General features: G+C 36.6%; 2 protein-coding genes and 1 long non-coding RNA gene across 9 annotated transcripts in view; 2 read left to right on the top strand and 1 right to left on the bottom strand.

Annotated features, from left to right (window-relative positions):
- Nucleotides 1-29: 29 nt before the first annotated feature.
- LOC307002735 (NAD-dependent protein deacetylase sirtuin-3) lies at nucleotides 30-12,263 on the bottom strand. 6 transcript variants are annotated; one of them, XM_079620617.1, is made up of 10 exons: nucleotides 11,956-12,263; nucleotides 9,725-9,797; nucleotides 8,891-9,009; nucleotides 6,369-6,483; nucleotides 5,015-5,198; nucleotides 4,184-4,363; nucleotides 3,876-4,108; nucleotides 2,607-2,707; nucleotides 2,362-2,523; nucleotides 105-1,753 (listed from the first exon to the last, which is right to left on the bottom strand). In XM_079620617.1, the coding sequence occupies exons 5-10, from the start codon at nucleotides 5,188-5,190 to the stop codon at nucleotides 1,463-1,465; spliced, it is 1,143 nt and encodes a 380-aa protein (XP_079476743.1). In that variant the 5' UTR covers nucleotides 5,191-5,198; nucleotides 6,369-6,483; nucleotides 8,891-9,009; nucleotides 9,725-9,797; nucleotides 11,956-12,263; the 3' UTR covers nucleotides 105-1,462. The 6 variants fall into 6 exon arrangements, with proteins under 6 accessions (XP_079476742.1, XP_079476743.1, XP_079476745.1 ...); XM_079620616.1 differs by lacking the exon at nucleotides 11,956-12,263 and having other exon boundaries at nucleotides 30-1,753; nucleotides 9,725-10,003; XM_079620619.1 differs by lacking the exons at nucleotides 8,891-9,009; nucleotides 11,956-12,263 and having other exon boundaries at nucleotides 111-1,753; nucleotides 9,725-9,933.
- Nucleotides 11,493-16,028, top strand: tmem263 (transmembrane protein 263). The gene is made up of 3 exons (XM_079620622.1): nucleotides 11,493-11,805; nucleotides 13,351-13,421; nucleotides 14,433-16,028. Exons 2-3 carry the CDS (start codon nucleotides 13,358-13,360, stop codon nucleotides 14,729-14,731), a joined length of 363 nt encoding a protein of 120 aa, XP_079476748.1. The 5' UTR covers nucleotides 11,493-11,805; nucleotides 13,351-13,357; the 3' UTR covers nucleotides 14,732-16,028.
- Nucleotides 16,029-16,488: 460 nt separating this feature from the next.
- Nucleotides 16,489-18,708, top strand: part of LOC307003487 — a 30,988-nt gene continuing 28,768 nt past the window's right edge. For both annotated transcript variants that reach the window (XR_013798721.1, XR_013798722.1), the window contains exons 1-2: nucleotides 16,489-16,629; nucleotides 17,413-17,481. This is a non-coding gene — a long non-coding RNA (uncharacterized lncRNA). The remainder of the gene's footprint in view (nucleotides 16,630-17,412; nucleotides 17,482-18,708) is intronic.

Raw genomic sequence — 18,708 nt, 5'->3', positions numbered from 1 at the left:
TTTGAGTATCTGTACTTAAGTACTCGAGTAATTGTATTGTTACGGTCCACCTCTGGGTAAATTTAATATTCCTAAGTTGATCAAATGCAATGCACAAAAAGATCAGAAGGTGAAGAGGCAAATATGAATATTTTTATTAAATACTATAAGATGCAATGTCTATTAACAGGGTAATAAAAAAAAAAAAGTACAAGACAGAAAACAAGCATTTCAATAATCAAAGCACAAATGGCAATGTCAAGTTAACAAATGCTAGCTCAAACTTTTGACAATCATATTCAACTGGAGAGGCGCATGGTTCCATTTTTTATTATGCAACTGTTGCATAAATCAGAAACACTGACAAAGACCGCTGGTTAACATACAAATAAATGAAAAAATCTGATGGATTGAAACATTTAAATGGGCATTCAGGCTTTTTGTCCACATTTCCCAAAACATGCCAAACTCCTATCAAAATCCTTGAGGGACATGAACAGATACGATCTCAACGCAATTACCAGCGACTTCACTGATCCTGTGCAAAATGGAATTGCGCTCATACGCAGAACCTCGCTCTCTCTCTCTCTCTCTCACACACACACACACACACACAGCAGCAGCAGCAGGATATTGGGGTTCTTTGTGGCTGACCAAAGACATTTATTAGAGTTGTGGGGGGGGGTTGGAGCTCCCGCTCGGAGACTGCAGTGCCTGTGAAAACACACAGTGGGGGCACTGCACACTTGGGAGGTCACGCCTCCCATGCTAATTTAGCACAGTTCGCTCACTGGGGCCAAACCAGAACTCGCGGACTATGAAATAAACTACAACTAGAAAACATGAATATATAGACACACAAACACACATTATTCACAATCCTTTACACAATAACTCCTTTCTGCACCAAAATATACTACCAACTATTCCAAAAAGATTAAAATACAGTTTGTAGAAAGCTATAGGAACCTTGACATAATACATTCTTGGCTGGCCCAGAGATACTTAGCCATACTAAATTATTAAAAGAATCAAAAGTAAGTGCCATGTTTTTAGTTTTTCCCCCTGCAGTAACAGGGCCTGATAAAAATGTACAATTATAGCCATTTAAGTAGAGCTAAATCGCCTAGAGTTCTCTGCGTATACATTACGGACTTTAAAAGAGCCAGATTTTCCAAGATATTCTGATGTGGGTTTTCAGTCAAAATAAGCAGCAGACACAGATTTCGGCTGGGTTTAAAATAATGATTCTAAACATTGGCAAGTTTCACTTTCTGACCAGATTAACTCCAGCCATATTTGTTCAGGCAAAGACACCGCTACAAATACAGTAAAACTGGCTGTTAAATACTTCTAAGAACACTGACATAAAACATTCAGATGGTGTTGAATAAGATAAATATCAATGCAGGTCTTGAACCCTTGCCAGGTCTCCATTCCATAGCCAAAATTATTTTAAACATACAGAGCATCTCTGCGGATATTAATGCATGCTGTCGGTCTCAGAGGAGTCACTGTTCTCACCGCTGCTACTGCTGGGGTCAGTATAGGAACAACAAACACCATTTTCATGGCTGTTCATCAGGTCTTGGATCTCAGTATGCCACCCCAGGATCTCTGCAAGTTTTCGGACCGAATCGGAGAGATCCCCCAGCTCCATGTAGTCGCCCCTCCTCAGGGGCCTCCGTTCAAAGGGCCCGACCGCATCGCGGTTCAGCAGCAGACGAGGCACTGTGGACTTTACGGTGTTAATCAGGCTGGCGAAGGGCTCAATCTGTCACAAAGCAGATTAAATGTCATAATTTTAGATTTTATAATATTAAGAATACATAAAGAAATGACAACTTATAAAGCAAAAGTAAAGACTTTTACATTGTTACAAAAGACGTTTGAACTTTCTATTCAAAGAATCCTGAAAAACAATGTTTACAACATGGATAATAAAAAAATCAGCATATTAGAAAATTCAGGTTTATAAAAAATATAGTAAATCAGAAAAGTTATCTTCAAATACTACTGTTTTGTTTTTGATATATATATATATATATATAAACACAAATGTATATAGAAATAAAAATGCAGACTTGGTAATGACCACAAAAAAATATAATATATACATTTATTTTTTCTTAATTTTGGCATGTGGTGTAATAATTTTTTTTAAAAGTAAAAACATTCCATTAATGCCATTCTTTTTTTTTTTATAAAATAACTCATAAAAGCTGTATGTAGAAGTTAATTAATTAAAATCAACAAAACAATGTTTAAAATAAAGTGTAATAATCTATCACTGCAAAAGAACTATAGTCAACTACACTTACATACTAAATAGATTAATATATTCATATTATTAGTTAATAATAATAAACATTTTAAACCCACCTTTAAAGAAGTGCCCATGATCATGAGAAGGTCAGCTTTTGGGAAATCTTCAGCATGTTGAAAGTACTTTTCAGGCAGATCCTCTCCAAAGAAAACAACATTAGGTTTGACTGCCCCGGCACAAAAAGTACAGATGGGTACGTTGCCGTTCATTATAGCTTGCTAATAAAAAAAGAATGGAAGATTATGTAGTGTGCTAAAACGGTGTGCAGTTGATGAGTGATCTAAATTACAAAATTGATTACCTTGGCTTCTTCTGCAGGATATGGCGTATAGCAGAGGTGACAGGCAGCAGTAGCGAAACTCCCATGAGCCTCCACGAGTTTGTCATCTGGGATACCGCACACTACAGACAGGGTTGAGAATATAACACTTTCAATGATGTTTAAATGGAGTTCCCAATTCTATAATTTACTCACCCTCAAGTTGTTCCAAACCTGTATTAATTTTTTTTTTCTTCAGCGGAACAGAAAAAAAATTATTTTAAAGAATTTCAGTAACCTAGCAGTTGATGGGCCCCATTGACTTCCATAGCATTTTTCCCCATGCTATGGAAGTCAAAGGGGGTCCTCAACTGTTTAGTAACCCATATTCTTCAAAATGTATTTTCTGTTCAGCAGAAAAAAAGTAATTCATACAGGTTTGGAACAACTTGAGGGTGAGTAAATTACCATTTTCATTTTTGGGTGAACTATCCCTTTAAGAGAGTTTTTGCATTACTAGCTGGTTGTCCTGCATCCTCAATAAACAAGCTACAATAAGTCCAAAATGCAGCTGCTTGAGTTCTTACAAATATGAAGAAAATATGATCATATAACACCAATTTGATTATCTCTACACTGGTTACCTATTAAGTTCTGTATCAATTACAAAGTATTGCTACAGACCTATAAGGCCCTAAATGGTTTAGCTCCTATAAACTAATCTTCTATCGCCTTACAATCCATCACGCTCTGGGCTTTTGATAGTACAGAATATCTAAGTCCACTAAAGGAGGGAGAGCATTTCACATTTGGCTCCTAAACTCTGGAATAGCCTTCCTGATAATGTTCGGCGCTCAGAACACTCTCCAAGTTTAAATCGAGATTAAAGATGCATCTCTTAAACCTAGCATTCATTTAATGCATCTCCTAACCTTATACAGTTACATCAGATCAAATGCACATGAAGACTTCAGATGCCCAACACCTATGAAGAGACGGTGCCAACCCCCGCGAAGACTTCAGATGACGCAAACTCTGAATCAACATGCACCAATGCTACATTTTCTAAATGCCATAATCATTTGTTAAACAAGTATTCATTGTTCAACGAGCTCATTGTATCTGCATTAAATTACATTGTTTAAATTAATACATTTTTAGCTTTAGATTTTGTACATGTACATTTCTGAAATGACTTGTCCATTACCTCTGATAACAGAACACGAAATTGTAATTTTGGTTTGAAATTGTGTGTATTGTGAAAAGCGCTATACAAATAAACGTGAATTGAATTTTTAACTTTAATCTCACGCTTTTCAAGTCCATCGATGTTCTGAGTGTACATGCGGAGCAACAGGCCCTTCTGATGCAGCATACGGATGAAATAGTGAACGTAGTTTGGACGGTGGTGTCCAGGGTACAGCTCTTTAGCCAATGAGAAGAAAGGATGAGGATTGTCAGAGAAGTAGTCAATGTTAAAGATGGCCTCTGGATAAGGGATGTCATACTTCGCAAGGTTTGCATAAAGACCCGTCCCTGGTGTCCTGATATAGAGACAGTTGTTAACTGAGTGACATGATGATTTAGAAGTAGTTTAAAGGGTTTCAGTGAGTATCCACCTGAAGTCTGGTATACCGCTGGCTGTGCTGATACCTGCTCCAGCAACCACCACAATGTTTCGCACCCGTCCGAGCTTCATCAGCCTGCCGATAGTTCCCAAAGCCTCGCGGGGCACAGAGCTGCCAGAGGCTGAGGAGAGAACAGATTTGGTGCTGGGACTCTGGTAGGACTTCCCTTCCCTAAAAAGAAGGAACAATGTATAGAAAAATAAACAAACATATATATATATATATATATATATTTTATCCAAAGCTTAGTGTATTTATAAGGTATAATCCACAGAATATATATATATAAATATATATATGTATTTTTTTTATCATGTAGTTTCAAACCTATGATTTATTCAACTTTCAAACACAAATTAAGAAATTTCTGTCCTTCCATTTAAAGTCCATTATTTCAAATCTTAAAAGATCCAAAATGTCATAAGCATCATAAAAATGATCATCTAGTGGTCTAATCCAAATAATGGCGAGTGAGTAAATGCAGAATTAACATTTACAGTTTGGGTCTGAAAATAGTCATTTTGACATGCTTTCTTATGATTAGAACGGTGATTGACTGCATTAATAATCTGAAGCGCATACTCACTGGAACGGCATTCCTCAAAGTGAAATCACAAACATAATTTAAAATCACCATATTACACTTAGTTTTAGTAGTATGATTATTCAAGGAGTTTTTGATGGTTTATTCTTGTATGTGTAGTGCATTAATAGCGGGAGAGGCGGGACATAGCAAGCACTGGGAGAGTGTGTGCGTGGTTTGAGCTTTTGTAATTGCTGACTGTTTGCTGGAAAGCATAACCTAAGGATGTGGCATCTCACCGTGCTAACAAGGCCTGCTGTTCACTCACGCTCATTAGGCTGAGATCATCAACAAGGCCTGAATCTGCAGGTTTAGTGCGCTGAGAGTCCTGAGTGGTGATGATAGAGCTGCGGGTCACCCTGGTGACGCCAGCCGGATTGATCCTTCTGTCCCTACTCGACTTCGCCTTGCTCATGGTGACACCTGGAAAGACACATTTAAGTTTATTGGTGTAAGTTTTCATTTCTAAAAGTAAACAGCTAGATTTCAGAAGGAAATATCAGTCCTTGCAAGGCTGCAATAATGTTAAAGTTAAGCAAGCTTAGATTTTATTTTATGCAATGCTGTACTTTCTGATGTGCAAAAGTAGCTATAGACCAGGGCTCAAGAAAACTGCATAATTTGTTGACCCCATATAAGAACGATTTCTGAAGGATCAAGTAACTGTAACACTGAAGACTGGAGTAATTGCTGCTGAAAATTCAACATTACCATCACAGCAAGAAAATAATATATTTTTTTATTGAAAATGTACAAAAAAATAAAAAATGTAATCCAGAAAATGCAGCTTTCATGAGCATAAGAGATTTTCATAAACAAAATCTTACCGACCCTGGTATGCATGTGTGAGTATTTTTTTTACAGTACCTTGTAAATGCTGTAACTATGTCTTTAAATAAAAGAAATTCTAATAACAGGGGGAAATATATATAATAGGAAAAGTTGCACTTTTTTAAAAGACACTTTTTTTTTTAAGAGATGACATGCTAGTTGCTTTTTCCTTTTACCTTTCTTAATCCACCCATTACTATATTTAAAGTGTAATTAAAATCGTAGCAGAGCTCGCCTGTGTCCTGCCTTTGGCTGGCGAAAAGCGTCAACGTATTAAAACTGTCAAGCCCCAACAAAGCTAATGGTTGTAATATATTTAATGTCCCCCTCCACTTTCGTTCAACAGCCCACAGCTGTGGCAGCTTTACAGCTCGGGGAAGGGGAACGGGTACAAGAGGTGTGTGTGGGGGGTGAAAGTGTCCAGGATTGACTGTGTGTCAACAAACCCAGCTGGAGGAGAAAGGAGGAGGCCATTTAGACCAAAAAAAAAGGAGAGTGAATGGAGACAGATGATGCAGAGGTAGAATCCAATAAAGAGAGTTTGTGGGAAGCGAGAGGTGAGGAAGATGCCTGGAGCCTTGAGAGGACATTTCTCAAGCCTTTGACATCTTCGAAGGATGAATGACGGACAGTGACTGGGACAGACAGAGAAGGAGGGAGAGAGAATAATAGGTAAGAGGGGATACAAAGAAATACATGCAATAAAACAAGGCCTGCGTCACAGCATACAAATGCGATAAGACGGGCCTTTCAACGACGCACCTTATCACAGCCGAAAAGGGGACCCCTTATCACATTCACAATGACAATGGGTCAGTGTTCGGAGTGATAAACAACTACCAGGGGCCGCAGACGAGTGTGAGCAAAATCTGGCAACCTGCAAAACAAGAAAAGACCCACTATAACCAGCCATGACTCAATTCAACTCTCTGGTGTCTTAACGGACAAAGCTAGCTGCAGATGAAATTGAATTAGTCAATTGTTGGCTATTTAATCTTTTTAAGCCCATCAAGGCAAGTCCTTATGAGATTCCCCTCTCCCACTTCCAATGGTGTAATGGCTACTCCTGTGGAACTATTAAAAACTACAGGGAATGGGAGGTCACTGCCTTTGACTCCCCGCTAACCACAGAGACACTGCTGTGCACATCCAATATTTCCCAGCTGAGGTTATTAAGAGTCGCACAGACGGCATGGAGAAATCTACAGTACAATGCGTTTCTCTGTTCCATCAAAGTCAAGGACTCAGAATGCGTAAAGAAAACTTAGAAAAAAAGTCTTAATATTCATGACTTTCAGACATTATTTTTACTTTTAATTCATAGCTATATTTTAATAACAGTAATAATGAAATCCCCAAATACAAAACTAGCAGCTAATAATAAAAACAACTATTATTATTAGCCCCTACTTTGATTAAAAACATTTTTTTTTTTTTTATAAATTGTTAACAACAACAATTATTTTTGTTGCTATTATTATAGCCATTAGTTTGATAAATGATTACATCTCTAAATGAATTACAAAAATAAAAAAATAATATTAATAATTTGTTTAAAAATATTTTTTTGTATATTATTAATATATGATTGCCATTAGTTTGATAAATTATTCACTATATAATATCAATAATAATAATAATGATTATTATTATTATTTTGATTTGTGTAGAAAAAAATTATTTGTTAAATTAAAATACTTTTAATAAAATGGATAACTCTGGTCCTTGATTATGATTGGCTGGGACACGTTCGAAGCCGTAAAAATACTCTATAAACACATCAGTGTAAAAGTAGCCCAATTCCACGGGAAAACCGCAGACTCTGCAACACTGTTGAGGAGTCGCTGATCTGCGTTGTGCCTAAACTCCCAAAAATCACTGTACTACTGAATGAGGGTGAATCAGGTACATTTTGGTTAGTGAACTATGCCCATGGATATATTCATGTTAACTAACGCTCACTATGGAGGAGGCAAAAAATTATAATATAATAATAATAATAATATTTTTGGCTAATTTGAAAGAATAAGGAAACATCCAGTCAAACAACATGCAAACCTATATTTGCTGTCTAACAGAGACTTCACCGATCATAGGCACAGGGGCTTCTCTCCAAAGAAGAGGGAAAAACCAACATGACCAGTGGTGTGACTGAAACCATGGAGAAGAGGTTAGCAACGGGCAGTCAGGGCAGGAATGAGCTGGCTGTCAGACTCAGAGTTAGTAAGACAGCACAGAGTCATTGTGCTGATATTAGCACACATCTCTGGCCTCTCACTGCAGACAAATTGAGCTTAATTAGTTGAGCTGTTTGTCGATAAGCAGCAAAAAAAAAAAAAAAGACTAAGATGGAAAATTAGTTTAGTATGGAATGTTATGCTCAATTATTCTTATAATCTTGGGCGTGGGGGGGTCTGTCTTAGTGCTGTCAGATATTTACAAATATTTTTTCAATCGATTTAATGTCTATATTCTTGCACACAACTAGTTTTATCTCTGCTGCCCCCTATTGTGGAGAGACACTTTTACAAGTCTCCATGAGGGCCAGCAGGTCAAGTCAGTAAGGGGGTTAGTATAATTAGTATTTTTTTTATTAAGCAAGGGTACACTAAATTGATTAAAAGTGACAGTAGAATCTTTTACATTGTTACAAAAATAATCTATTTCAAATAAAGCTTTTCTAGAACTTTCTATGAATCTAAAACCCAAATTTTACTGTGATTTTAGTCAAATACAGCCATGGGCAGCAAAAGAAGCTTTCAAAAACACTTACAAAACTTTTGAACGGTACTCTACACACAGTACATCGTTTTTTTTATTAAGATATCAATACAAATATTTATAATTGGAAACGCATTTAATGATATAATATGAAGAGCCAGTATAACCCCATAACTTGAGCAGGTTCTTTTTAATGAGACATACAAAAGACCCTCATGAGACGAGAGTTATTTAAGAGTGGATGTTTAAACGTGCAGTGCTCAAGGAGAGATATTATTGCAATATTAGATTTTTCTAGTGCAGAAATAATATCACAAACTGCCAAATGACAATCAGCACACTGTTTAGAAGGCCTAATGTTATTAAATGCTGCCACTCAGTGGCCAAAGTACAGTGAAATGAAGAAGCAAGGTGTAATATTATATAGAACATTTTTAAGTATCTCAAGTAATTGGGTATTTGTGAATTCAAACATTTAAAACCAGATAGGGCAGAGGTGCCCAATCCTGCTCCTGGACATCGACTTGCCTTCAGAGTTCAGATCAAACAATGATCCAACATACCTGTCTGTAATTATCAAGTTTCACCAGAAGAACTTATTTAGCTGGTTCAGTTGTGTTTGATCAGGGTTGGAGATGAAGTATGCAGGAAAGCAGATCTCCAAGAACAGGATTGTGCACCCCTGAGTTAGAAATGAATGCAAAGCTATCAGTATCAACATAAATCACTAAAATAATTGCTTATTGGTCATTTCTTCCATAGAAACACAACTGGGGCAACATTTCATACAACACATATTTTGTTTTCCATTTAAACAACAGTAGATAAAGTAAACTTCTTTTTTTAAGAATATATTTTAAGTTAAAGTCAGGTCTGGAATCAGGGATAAGGGCAAACAAAATATGTATATAAAGTTGATTTTAGAAGTAGCAAAGAAAGTAAATGAAGGCTTGGTCAGAAGCTTTCTAGAACATTTAATATGCATGTATATGTGTGCAAGCAATTAAGCCTCCGTCTGGGTTTTAAATAGAAATATCAAACAATACTCTGCAGCATTAATAACGTTAATACATGAGCAGAACATCCGTGACCATGCACAATCCCGTTCTTTATGTCTCGCTTGGTTGATCAATAATCTGTACTTTCATTCATTACACTGTGTGATGAGCTGCACGTTTTTTACTGTGTAAACATTGTTACAGTGTAGCCAATGACGAAACGCTGCATTAAATATACGATGATGACCATATCAAAACTGCACATTGCTCATGATTAAAAATAAATTGGCGCCCACAGAAAGCTAGAAAATCAGATTTTTTGCTAAAAACTTGGAATATGCTTTTAAAAGGTTAAATATCTAGTATATGAAGCATAAACCTAAATAACTAGTTACTTGCCTTATTTGTTTACCCGACTGAGGAAGAAGGGAAGACAGTCAACACGAACTGCAGCGAATCGATAATGATAAACCTGGCGACAAAATAACAGATTGGGAATTAATTACATATAGCCTGTCCCACGTGATGTCTACTACAAACTGAATGCCATGACTCTGAGTCTAAACAACATAAACAAGTCCGTTCCCGCAAAACATTACAAGCTGCGTGACAATACAGGAAATACGTCATTTTATGAATAAGGGCGGGAAACCACCCCTGTGACAGCTGCTGCAGATCAACAGTGAAGAGCTGCTGGTTTCATTTGTTAAAACACCTGTTTACATGCAATCCGCAGTTTATTTGCCAACCGCCATAAAATACCTAAAGAAGAAGAATCCGCAGTTTAGTCTTTTAGTAAAAGTGTATGTCTCTGTTAAAGAGCAGGATCACTATGACATAATAAAATAGTTCCTCTAGGGTTGGGAAAAAGTTTGATTTAAGAACTGACTTTTAGTTCATGAGAAAATTAGTCACCGGGGCCCATTTGAATTGGAATGACATAAAGTGGAATTTACAAATCAAGAAATATAACACAATCTTACAACAAATGACAATCTTACAATAGATGACCCGTTGTGTTCTTTGTTTCCATCTTGTCAACACGCTTCACTGTAGTTTGGTTTTATATAGACTCTGGAGTAAATTAGTGCATGGTTGTTGTTGTTGTTGTTTTGCATGTGCATGGTCCAAATTAATGTATATAAAATATACCAGTGAAATTTCAAACTTTGATTATTTTATCAGTAAGATATTGATGATTGATTTTTGAATTATTGAAAATGAATGCAGTGGTAATGTGGCCATAAGTCATGTCACAAAGCGGTATCATTCTGAAGGGGTTTATTTTGAGATCATGAGCAGGTATGTAACTTACATTATACCACGTATTAAAGTTAACAAATAAACACATTGACCAGAAATAATGGTCGGAAATGATAGGCCTATTAGGGTATTAGTAGAGAATGGTGAGAGCACCATGTTGGACGTATGAAACAGATTTCAAGGATGAGCGGTCAGTTATACAGTGTTGCCCTGGACAAGAGTAATTTTTCAGAGATGTTTCATTGTTAAATGTTGTGATTACTGTATATTGCAATTTTCCATAAAATGTTTTCAGAAATACCACATATGTTGTGTGAATGATAAATGTAAACCTGTTTATAGGTCATTGAAAATGTGTTAGCATTTAAAGCATTTAGCATTGTAAAGCATTTAAAGCAGTGACATTAATTTGAATGTTATTCCATTTTAACTAAAAAATTAATTGCAATTCTACTGTACATGTTCAAATTAATGTTTGAATTTAAAAGGCATTCTTAATTTGATCCTGAATAGCACACACAACCTTGCTGCTAACAATCATTTAATGCTTTCGGATTCACCTTCACAAAAAAATCTGCAGGAAAATGGTTAAACTGGTCATTTTCTGACAGGACATTATTTACCTAGATTTTAACCCTAAAACAACACAATGTTCCATTCAAAGTACAGCACCTTAAAGCACCTTTAAGAAAACAATAAGGAAGGATTTAACAGCACATTGAAGCCTATTTTTACAGACTTTTACTAGAGTTAATTATAAAGTGAGTATAATCACTTTGCACTTTTAGTTCTCACTTTGCAGTCCATTTTCACATGTTGTTTCAAAGAGACAAGTTGATCCATATGTCCATTATCTGGTCAAGTGGACAGAGCAAAGATAAACCCTTCATTTTCATCATACTTTACATACAGGCAAAGCATGTGTGGAGTCATTTCACACACCAGAGGGGTATGAACAAGAAAGAAACGTCACTTCCTCTTCTATGTGTCCACACTGGTACGTGGTTAAAAACAGCTAGGACGCCACGTACACATTATTCAAAGATAGGTCTTTATAAGAAAAGTCTCGTCAGGTCCCAGATCTATCGTAATTTTAGCTTGTGCCTTTTTGAATCGCTGAAGAGAGCACCATATTTTTCCTTTGGAACAAACAAGGGGTGGAGACAGAAGTTTCCAAACTGATCTGCAGAAGTTTACAGCAGCAAACTTCTAACACAGTAAGTAACGTTAGCCTGTACACTACAGCTGGCAAAGTTTTCCTCTTGTATGTTATACAGGGGGTTGTTGATATTTTCTTCTAGTTATATGATGTGATGCACAAGAGCTTTATCGACAGACAATGGCTGGATTAGTAGTGTATCTCTTACCTAACGTCATGTAACTGTCGTTTAATGAGCTGCCGCACTGTTTTCATGTAACGTTCATTTTCTTCAAAGCTATAATTTTCTCCTCCTGGTTAACATGTTTTCTTCGAAAAGGGTTTAGAAAGCCCAATTTCCTAAAAGTCGTATATTTTGTTGTTTCCTACCTAACGCTTATTGTTAGTGTGAAATATTACGACGAGTTAATTTATGTGCACATTATTATAATTCATTCCTGGGTAAAGAAAATACTTCTCATCTCTCAAAAGCGCCACGTCAGATTCAGTTCAGAAACAGAAAAGGTTTATAGCGACGTTCGATTCACGAATGAGTCATTCTTTTGAATCGTTTTAAATGAATCGCTTGAAACTGAAATAATCCTTTCGAGCGGTTCTAGAGTTACGTATTAAAATATTTAAAATAAAACGGGCTGGATATATGTTTATGGCTTGAATGATATTACAGTTTTACACTGGATACTTAATTTAATGTGTAAAAATGAAAACATGCATGAACAATTTAAATATCAGGTCTAGTTAAAGTTTAATGTAAGTCTAAATTATTTTGTTTTTATGAGTCATGGCTGCAACTGATTGACCCTTAGAAACATAATGAATCGTGTCGTAATGATGTAATTGGACCAGGGCATAAAATAATATATATATATTTTTTAACCTGTTCTTTTCAATTCGAAAGAACCGATTCAACGACGCTGACTTTCTTTACTAAAGTTCGTTTTAGGACAGACATGATACTGATGTACTTGTTCCAGTTGTTTCGTCATAAAGTTGATTCAAGACACTGATGTTCTAAAACTAATTTCCACTCAATCTATGATTGCTTACGTGTAACTGTACACGTATTAATATACTGCTCAATGAGCTGTATTTTATCTTTATTGTCCTGAGTAATATATGACTTCAGAATAATAAATGATTAAAATGGAGTTCTGCATCACAGCTGCTATGTTAATATGTAATTATGATTTCTTAATTTCACTCATGTTCATATGGTTTACTAATCAAAATACATTTAAATGTAATATTCATACATTTCTTATTATTGCCTCAAGCCATTTATGAGACTTTGTGTGGTAAATATTATATCAGTAATTGTATTTGTCTTAACATAATCCTGTGTCCCTTTTCTCAATGTTTGCTGCAATGCTAACAGGGTGTTGCAGGTTACATTTTGTTGACAGAGTAAACTGGTCCTCCTGGTCCTATGTTGATGTTTGTTGGGTGTTGAAGCACACATTTAGTCCCAACCTTTCACCTGGTTTTCTGTGTCTGTCCCGCCCAGATTCCTGGAAGACATATTAGAATATGTTCTGTGGAAAATGAATGAGTGACTGACACATATTCTATCTGCCACATCTTGTTTGTAATTTTTTTTTTGCAGAGTAAAAATGAGTGAAACAAGCCAGCAACAGGATGAGGTACCTGCATACTTGAAAGATGAGCCTCCATCAGGTACTGGAAGTTATGCTGACATTTTAATATCAGAGTGACTTGCCACAGTTATACCTTCTTGCAACAACCAAGCTTTTATCTTAGCATGGTCATGCTAAATGATTCATTTTACAGCTGTCCTTTGTACATCTTCATGCTAGAGAATGATGACCCTCTCTGCCACATAGTGGTGCTCTTGCACAATCCAAGAATGACACTGCCCTTTATTTTCATTATGTAGTAGATATGTTCTAGAAGATTATTGAAGTAAAATTTTCAATTTTCAAATTACAAGTTTTTCTTCTTCAAAATTTCACATTTAATTCATTGTTACTTTGTTTTGTTTTTGTATTTTTTTTGTGAAATTTACTAGCAATTTCTGAGTGAACTTTGTTTCTACACTTTTTTTTTTCAGTGTATAGTAGTAATCGGGTTTTAAAATGTTCCAAAAAAAAAAAAACTGTTTAGACACTAATATATGATTGGCATTGCTTTAGATGACACATTTTCAAATCAACTGGTATTTATTTTAAAGCAAGATGCCACAAGCACACTCTTCAAGCTAAATATTTCACAAAATAAGTTTGCGTTTTAAATGATAAACTGTTAATATGCATGAATAAATAAGTAAAATCATGCATATTGTTCATCAGAAATATATTACCAGCTACTCCTTTTGTTCTATTTATTGAAAGTGAAAGCTATAATTGAAGTATGACATTTTATTAAGTAATAATAACTTATTAGGGATTCACATTATAATTTTATTTTGATTTAATTAACCGTGTAATTATACCTTTAAGTACTGACTAATATTAATCAAGAACATGCATTTACTATAGGGTTAGGATTATGGTTTGGTTTAGCTGCGTACAATTATGCATTATTTACTGTTATTATGACAGTAAATGCATGTAACAAGGACACTGTACAATATAGTGTTTTTTAATTAAATTTTTTAGACAAGACAGCTGCTCCATTATCTTATCTGATGATATTTTTAATATTAACATTTCCTTTTATTTCCTGTAGATACCAACAAAGACCATCCCCAACCCCAGCCTGGCATGTTCTCCAGGGTGGCCGGTGGTCTGTTCAGTGTCACGAAGGGGGCCGTTGGGGCCACAGTGGGCGGAGTCGTCTGGGTTGGAGGGAAAGGCTATGGTCTCACGAAAACTGCTGTTACCTCAGTTGCTTCTGTTCCAGCGATGGGGGTGGGGCTTGTGAAGGGCAGCGTGTCTGCTGTGGCCGGTGGCGTGAGCGCCGTCGGCTCTGCCGTTGCCAGCAAAGTTCCCATTGGCGGAGGCAAGAAGAAGGACAAGTCTGATTGAATCACATGGCTCTGAGGTACATTTGTCAGAAGCATCTGCATCGTGTCTTCTTTGACTCCTGAGCGAGTTGATTGTGGAGTTCATGCTTGCATGTTCATGCTTACGAGCATATTTGGACCATATCCGTCTGCCTGACCGGACCAACAAAACGTCATTCGTAAGCTGGGGGGCCTTCATCTGCTCAATGCAAGAACTTTTGTTTTTGTGTTCTATTGGAATATGACATTAAGTGTGTGTTGTATTCAGAGTCAAACTGTTTATCTCTGAACTATGAAGTATTACATTTCTGACCAGAGATTGATACGTGGACCTCTAAATGTTCCGTTTGTGCTTTACTGAGCACACAAAGGCACATGCTTTGTGTCTGTGACCGTACATGCAAAAAATCTCATATGTTTTAAACACATCTTACAGTTGAATTGCTGCAAGCAGGTAGGAATGAAGTTGAAGATCAATCAAGTGTCCCTCAAGGTGCTGTTGGGGGAAAAATCACAGACTGTGGGGTGCTGATGGGGGCGTCCATCCATCTGATTGAGTGTTTGTGAGATTACTTACTTTGTGCCTCTGGGGTCCACGTCGATCCATGCTGTCCTCACACAACTCCAGCGATCGCTCTCTGTGTCCATTGAAAAACAGAGAAACCATAAATCTGAATGCTCATAGTCCTTCTTTTTTTTATTTAGGGAAACATGCGTGACAATCCACATCAAAACATCTGTTTTGATGACTGTATTCCAAAACCCAGTGACATTTTCTTTTTTTCTTTTCTATGTGTCATTCTATTATTCACTGTCCTTTTGCTCCTTTGTTCTGTTTGCTCTTTTAGCTCTTTTTTTTATGGGCTGACAAAGAACCACATGAGGTGGTAAAGTATAATACAGTATTTTCTTCTATAAAGTATTTGTTTTACCTTTACCAAAGATTATGAAAAGGAAAAAAAGTTCAGTGTATTTGAGGATTTCTTTTGTTAACGTCGATATGCAGTAAACTTTATGGTATTCAGTGTACTCTCTGTTTTTAGATAGATAGTTATCCAATATATATTTAGTTTTTGTTTGTTGTTGTTTGATTTGAGGCATTCCATATTTCAATGTAATAATGTGAATTGAAAGGACTTAAATAAAAAAGTATCACAGATGCTTGCGATTGTTTACTCCTGTGGAAGGTGTAGGCCTGATGCCAGGACACACAACTTGATTCCGGATCTGGGAAGGTGGCTGGATTTGACAAACGTATAATTTCAAAGCCATAAGCACCAAGTTCACACCAAGAGCAAAAACTATAACCATAAAGTTTTTTAAAAAAATACTCGAATTCTAAGAGAATAGCGGAGTCCATTCCACATAATGATGACACAGAAACAATATTGTTGAAATCAATTTCAAGCCAGATATTTTATGTTGTTTTTATTTTAAACTAAAACAATTAAAAGTTGTTTTAAATAAAATTGAGCTGTAATACATTCAAATATGAATATTAGAGGCAAACTAGAAATGTTGCTTTGGGCACTATCTGAAATTAAAGGCTTAAAGGTATTACTATTGGCCAGCATCACACACATGACCAGAGTCGGCCAATATTGAGCCTATGTTCTGATGTACAACCTAGAAACGCTGTGCTGTTACAGGGGAACTCACTCAGAGGCCCACAAGAAAATGTGCACAAGAATAATTTGTTTTGCGCACAAAATGTATTCTCGTCGCTTGATAAACTTATGGTTGAGCCACTGTAGTTACTTGGACTATTTTAAACATTGTCTTTAATAACTTTCTGGGACGGCAAGTTTAAATTACAATAAGTATATGGAGGAGTCAGACAGCTCTCAGATTTAATAAAAACATATCTTAATTTGTTTCCTAAGATGAACGAAAGTCTTACGGGGTTGGAACAACATGAGGGTGAGTAATTACTGACAGAATTTTAATTTTTGGGTGAACTGTTGTTTCATAATGTTAGCATTACCTAGAAGCTAGCCATAGACACCGTGAGAAGTGACTTTTCCCTGGTCAGTGGTGTAAAATATGTAGTTATATTGTTTCATGTAACATAGTTCTTCTCCCTTGCTGTGTTATGGCTTTGCTATGTGGGGATAAATGTGCTGGTTACGTTCGTGAGACAATCAGCCGATTAGTAGGCTACTATTGACCGTAAAACACTAATGTTAGCCTACAGCATAACAGCTCATATTAGCCAGCGAACTTTTACTAATCTTCTCCCTCGCTATGTTGTGGGTTTGCTATGTGGGGAGAAATGTGCTGGTTATGGCAGCCACCTTAGCTTCTCCTTCCAGTTTGAAAAGGGAGGGCTAGGCCGTAAGTGACTGTTTGCATTTCGCAAATCTCACCACTAGGTGCCGCTAAAAATCACACACTGCACCTTTAATGGCAAATGGTGCAAACATTTTTGGTAAAGCTATCATACAAACAAATGAACACATGCTAAAACGAGAGAACCAACTAAATATTAATAACTGATGATGTTGTAGTAAATGTATACGTATATTAAAAAAACGCACTCCACACCCCTAAATCCTCAGGACCCCCACTGGCCCCATAACACATAAAGCTAAGATGCATAACTACCGTACTATATATATTTTTTCATTAAATGTTATCCAACCTAAATATGTACTGTATTTTATATTCTCTTTTTTCTTTCATTGGCCTAATTGGCTGTTGAAGTAACGGGATAAAGGGTCTGCCGTTAAGGAAGGAGCCCTGCGGACCAGAATCCAATAAGTTGAAGTGCAGGTCAGTCAAGTTCTTCCACACCAAACTCAATACACTATTGTTTTATGGACCTGGGGCAATTGTAATGTTAGACCAGAAAAGACCCCAATTTACTTAAAATGTTTGTCTAACCTGTTAGTAATGGGTGTAGCTTAAATGGGCAAACCTATTTATTAAAAACAGGTCCTCAGTTGTAAGTCACTTTGGATAAAAGCGTTTGCTAAATTACTAAATGTATATAAAAATAGGGGGTCTGCATACTTTAGTGTACCTCTATGTTCAACAGACACCTCCCTGACCTTTCCTTAAAAGTGTTTTGTCAGAGTAAAAGTTAACCAAGGAATCAGTTAAAAGAATCAAACAAAACATTTTAGAGCACAATATGTGTCTTTTGTGCAGGAAAAGTGATTTTCCCTTATATGGGGGTCAGTACCTTACAGGGAGAGGCGGCGGTAAAGCCTGTCAATGGTGAACAAACGCTTGCAATCAAGTTCCAGTCCCAAGGTCATGTGTCTAATGCTTAGGGAATGAGGCGACAGGGGTCTTCCCCACTCTGTCACCTCCTGGAACAAATTCATTCCTCTCACTCCTGGAGCTTCTCTTTCAGTAAACACTTTAAATCAAAAGTAGACAGTGAAACTCACACTGCAGGGGCCACAATCATTGACTTTAGCCTTTTGATATTAGGTAGGCGGCACTCAACTGAGTTATGAATACCCGTGAAGGGTATGAAGTCTATGTTTTTGCTTATTCTTAGTCTGAATGCATTTAGCCATGTCACTAGGCTAGGGAAATGAAAGTTAAAGGGAAGCACGGTACTGATATGTTTATATAAATCCAATGCGCTCAGACCTTCGATTATGAGAAGACCTTGTGGCTATATTCTTAATATAGGGGCACGTCCGAGGAGGAGCACTGAGCTTGAGCTGGCAAGCGTAAATTAGCGTGGACAGTGTTTAGAGGGAAAGAATTAAACATTCACATCCTGATTTTCTTTTCTCTTTCCCCACATCCACTCCATGATGCAGCCAGCCTTTCAGCAAATCAATAATGAGGCCTGTATGTACTCGTTGTGAGCTAAGGGGGCTTTACACTTCAAAGACCAAATATAAGTGCTTGAGTTGTAATATAGGAGGTGGTGTAAGTGCTTTCCTGGACTGTACATAAATAAATAAAATAATGTTAGGGAAACGTTAGAATAATGTTGGAATAGCATTAAAGTGATGTTAAAATAACGTTAGGGGAATT

The sequence above is a fragment of the Phoxinus phoxinus genome, assembly GCF_949152265.1.
Source record: "Phoxinus phoxinus genome assembly, chromosome: 8".
NCBI lineage: Eukaryota > Metazoa > Chordata > Actinopteri > Cypriniformes > Leuciscidae > Phoxinus > Phoxinus phoxinus.
The sequence above is the reverse complement of the archived record's forward strand: the minus strand, read 5'-3'. Positions and strand labels throughout refer to the sequence as shown.

Coding starts and splice junctions, on each gene's coding strand:
- LOC307002735 (XM_079620614.1), bottom strand. CDS start 5,238: ATGAAAACTTACACCAATAAACTTAAATGTGTCTTTCCAGGTGTCACC. Junction 4,364..5,014: donor CAGCAGGCCTTGTTAGCACG/GTGAGATGCCAC, acceptor CCTTCTTTTTAG/GGAAGGGAAGTCCTACCAGA. Junction 1,754..2,361: donor TCATGGGCACTTCTTTAAAG/GTGGGTTTAAAA, acceptor GCTTTGTGACAG/ATTGAGCCCTTCGCCAGCCT.
- tmem263 (XM_079620622.1), top strand. CDS start 13,358: ATGAGTGAAACAAGCCAGCAACAGGATGAGGTACCTGCATACTTGAAA. Junction 13,422..14,432: donor GAAAGATGAGCCTCCATCAG/GTACTGGAAGTT, acceptor TATTTCCTGTAG/ATACCAACAAAGACCATCCC.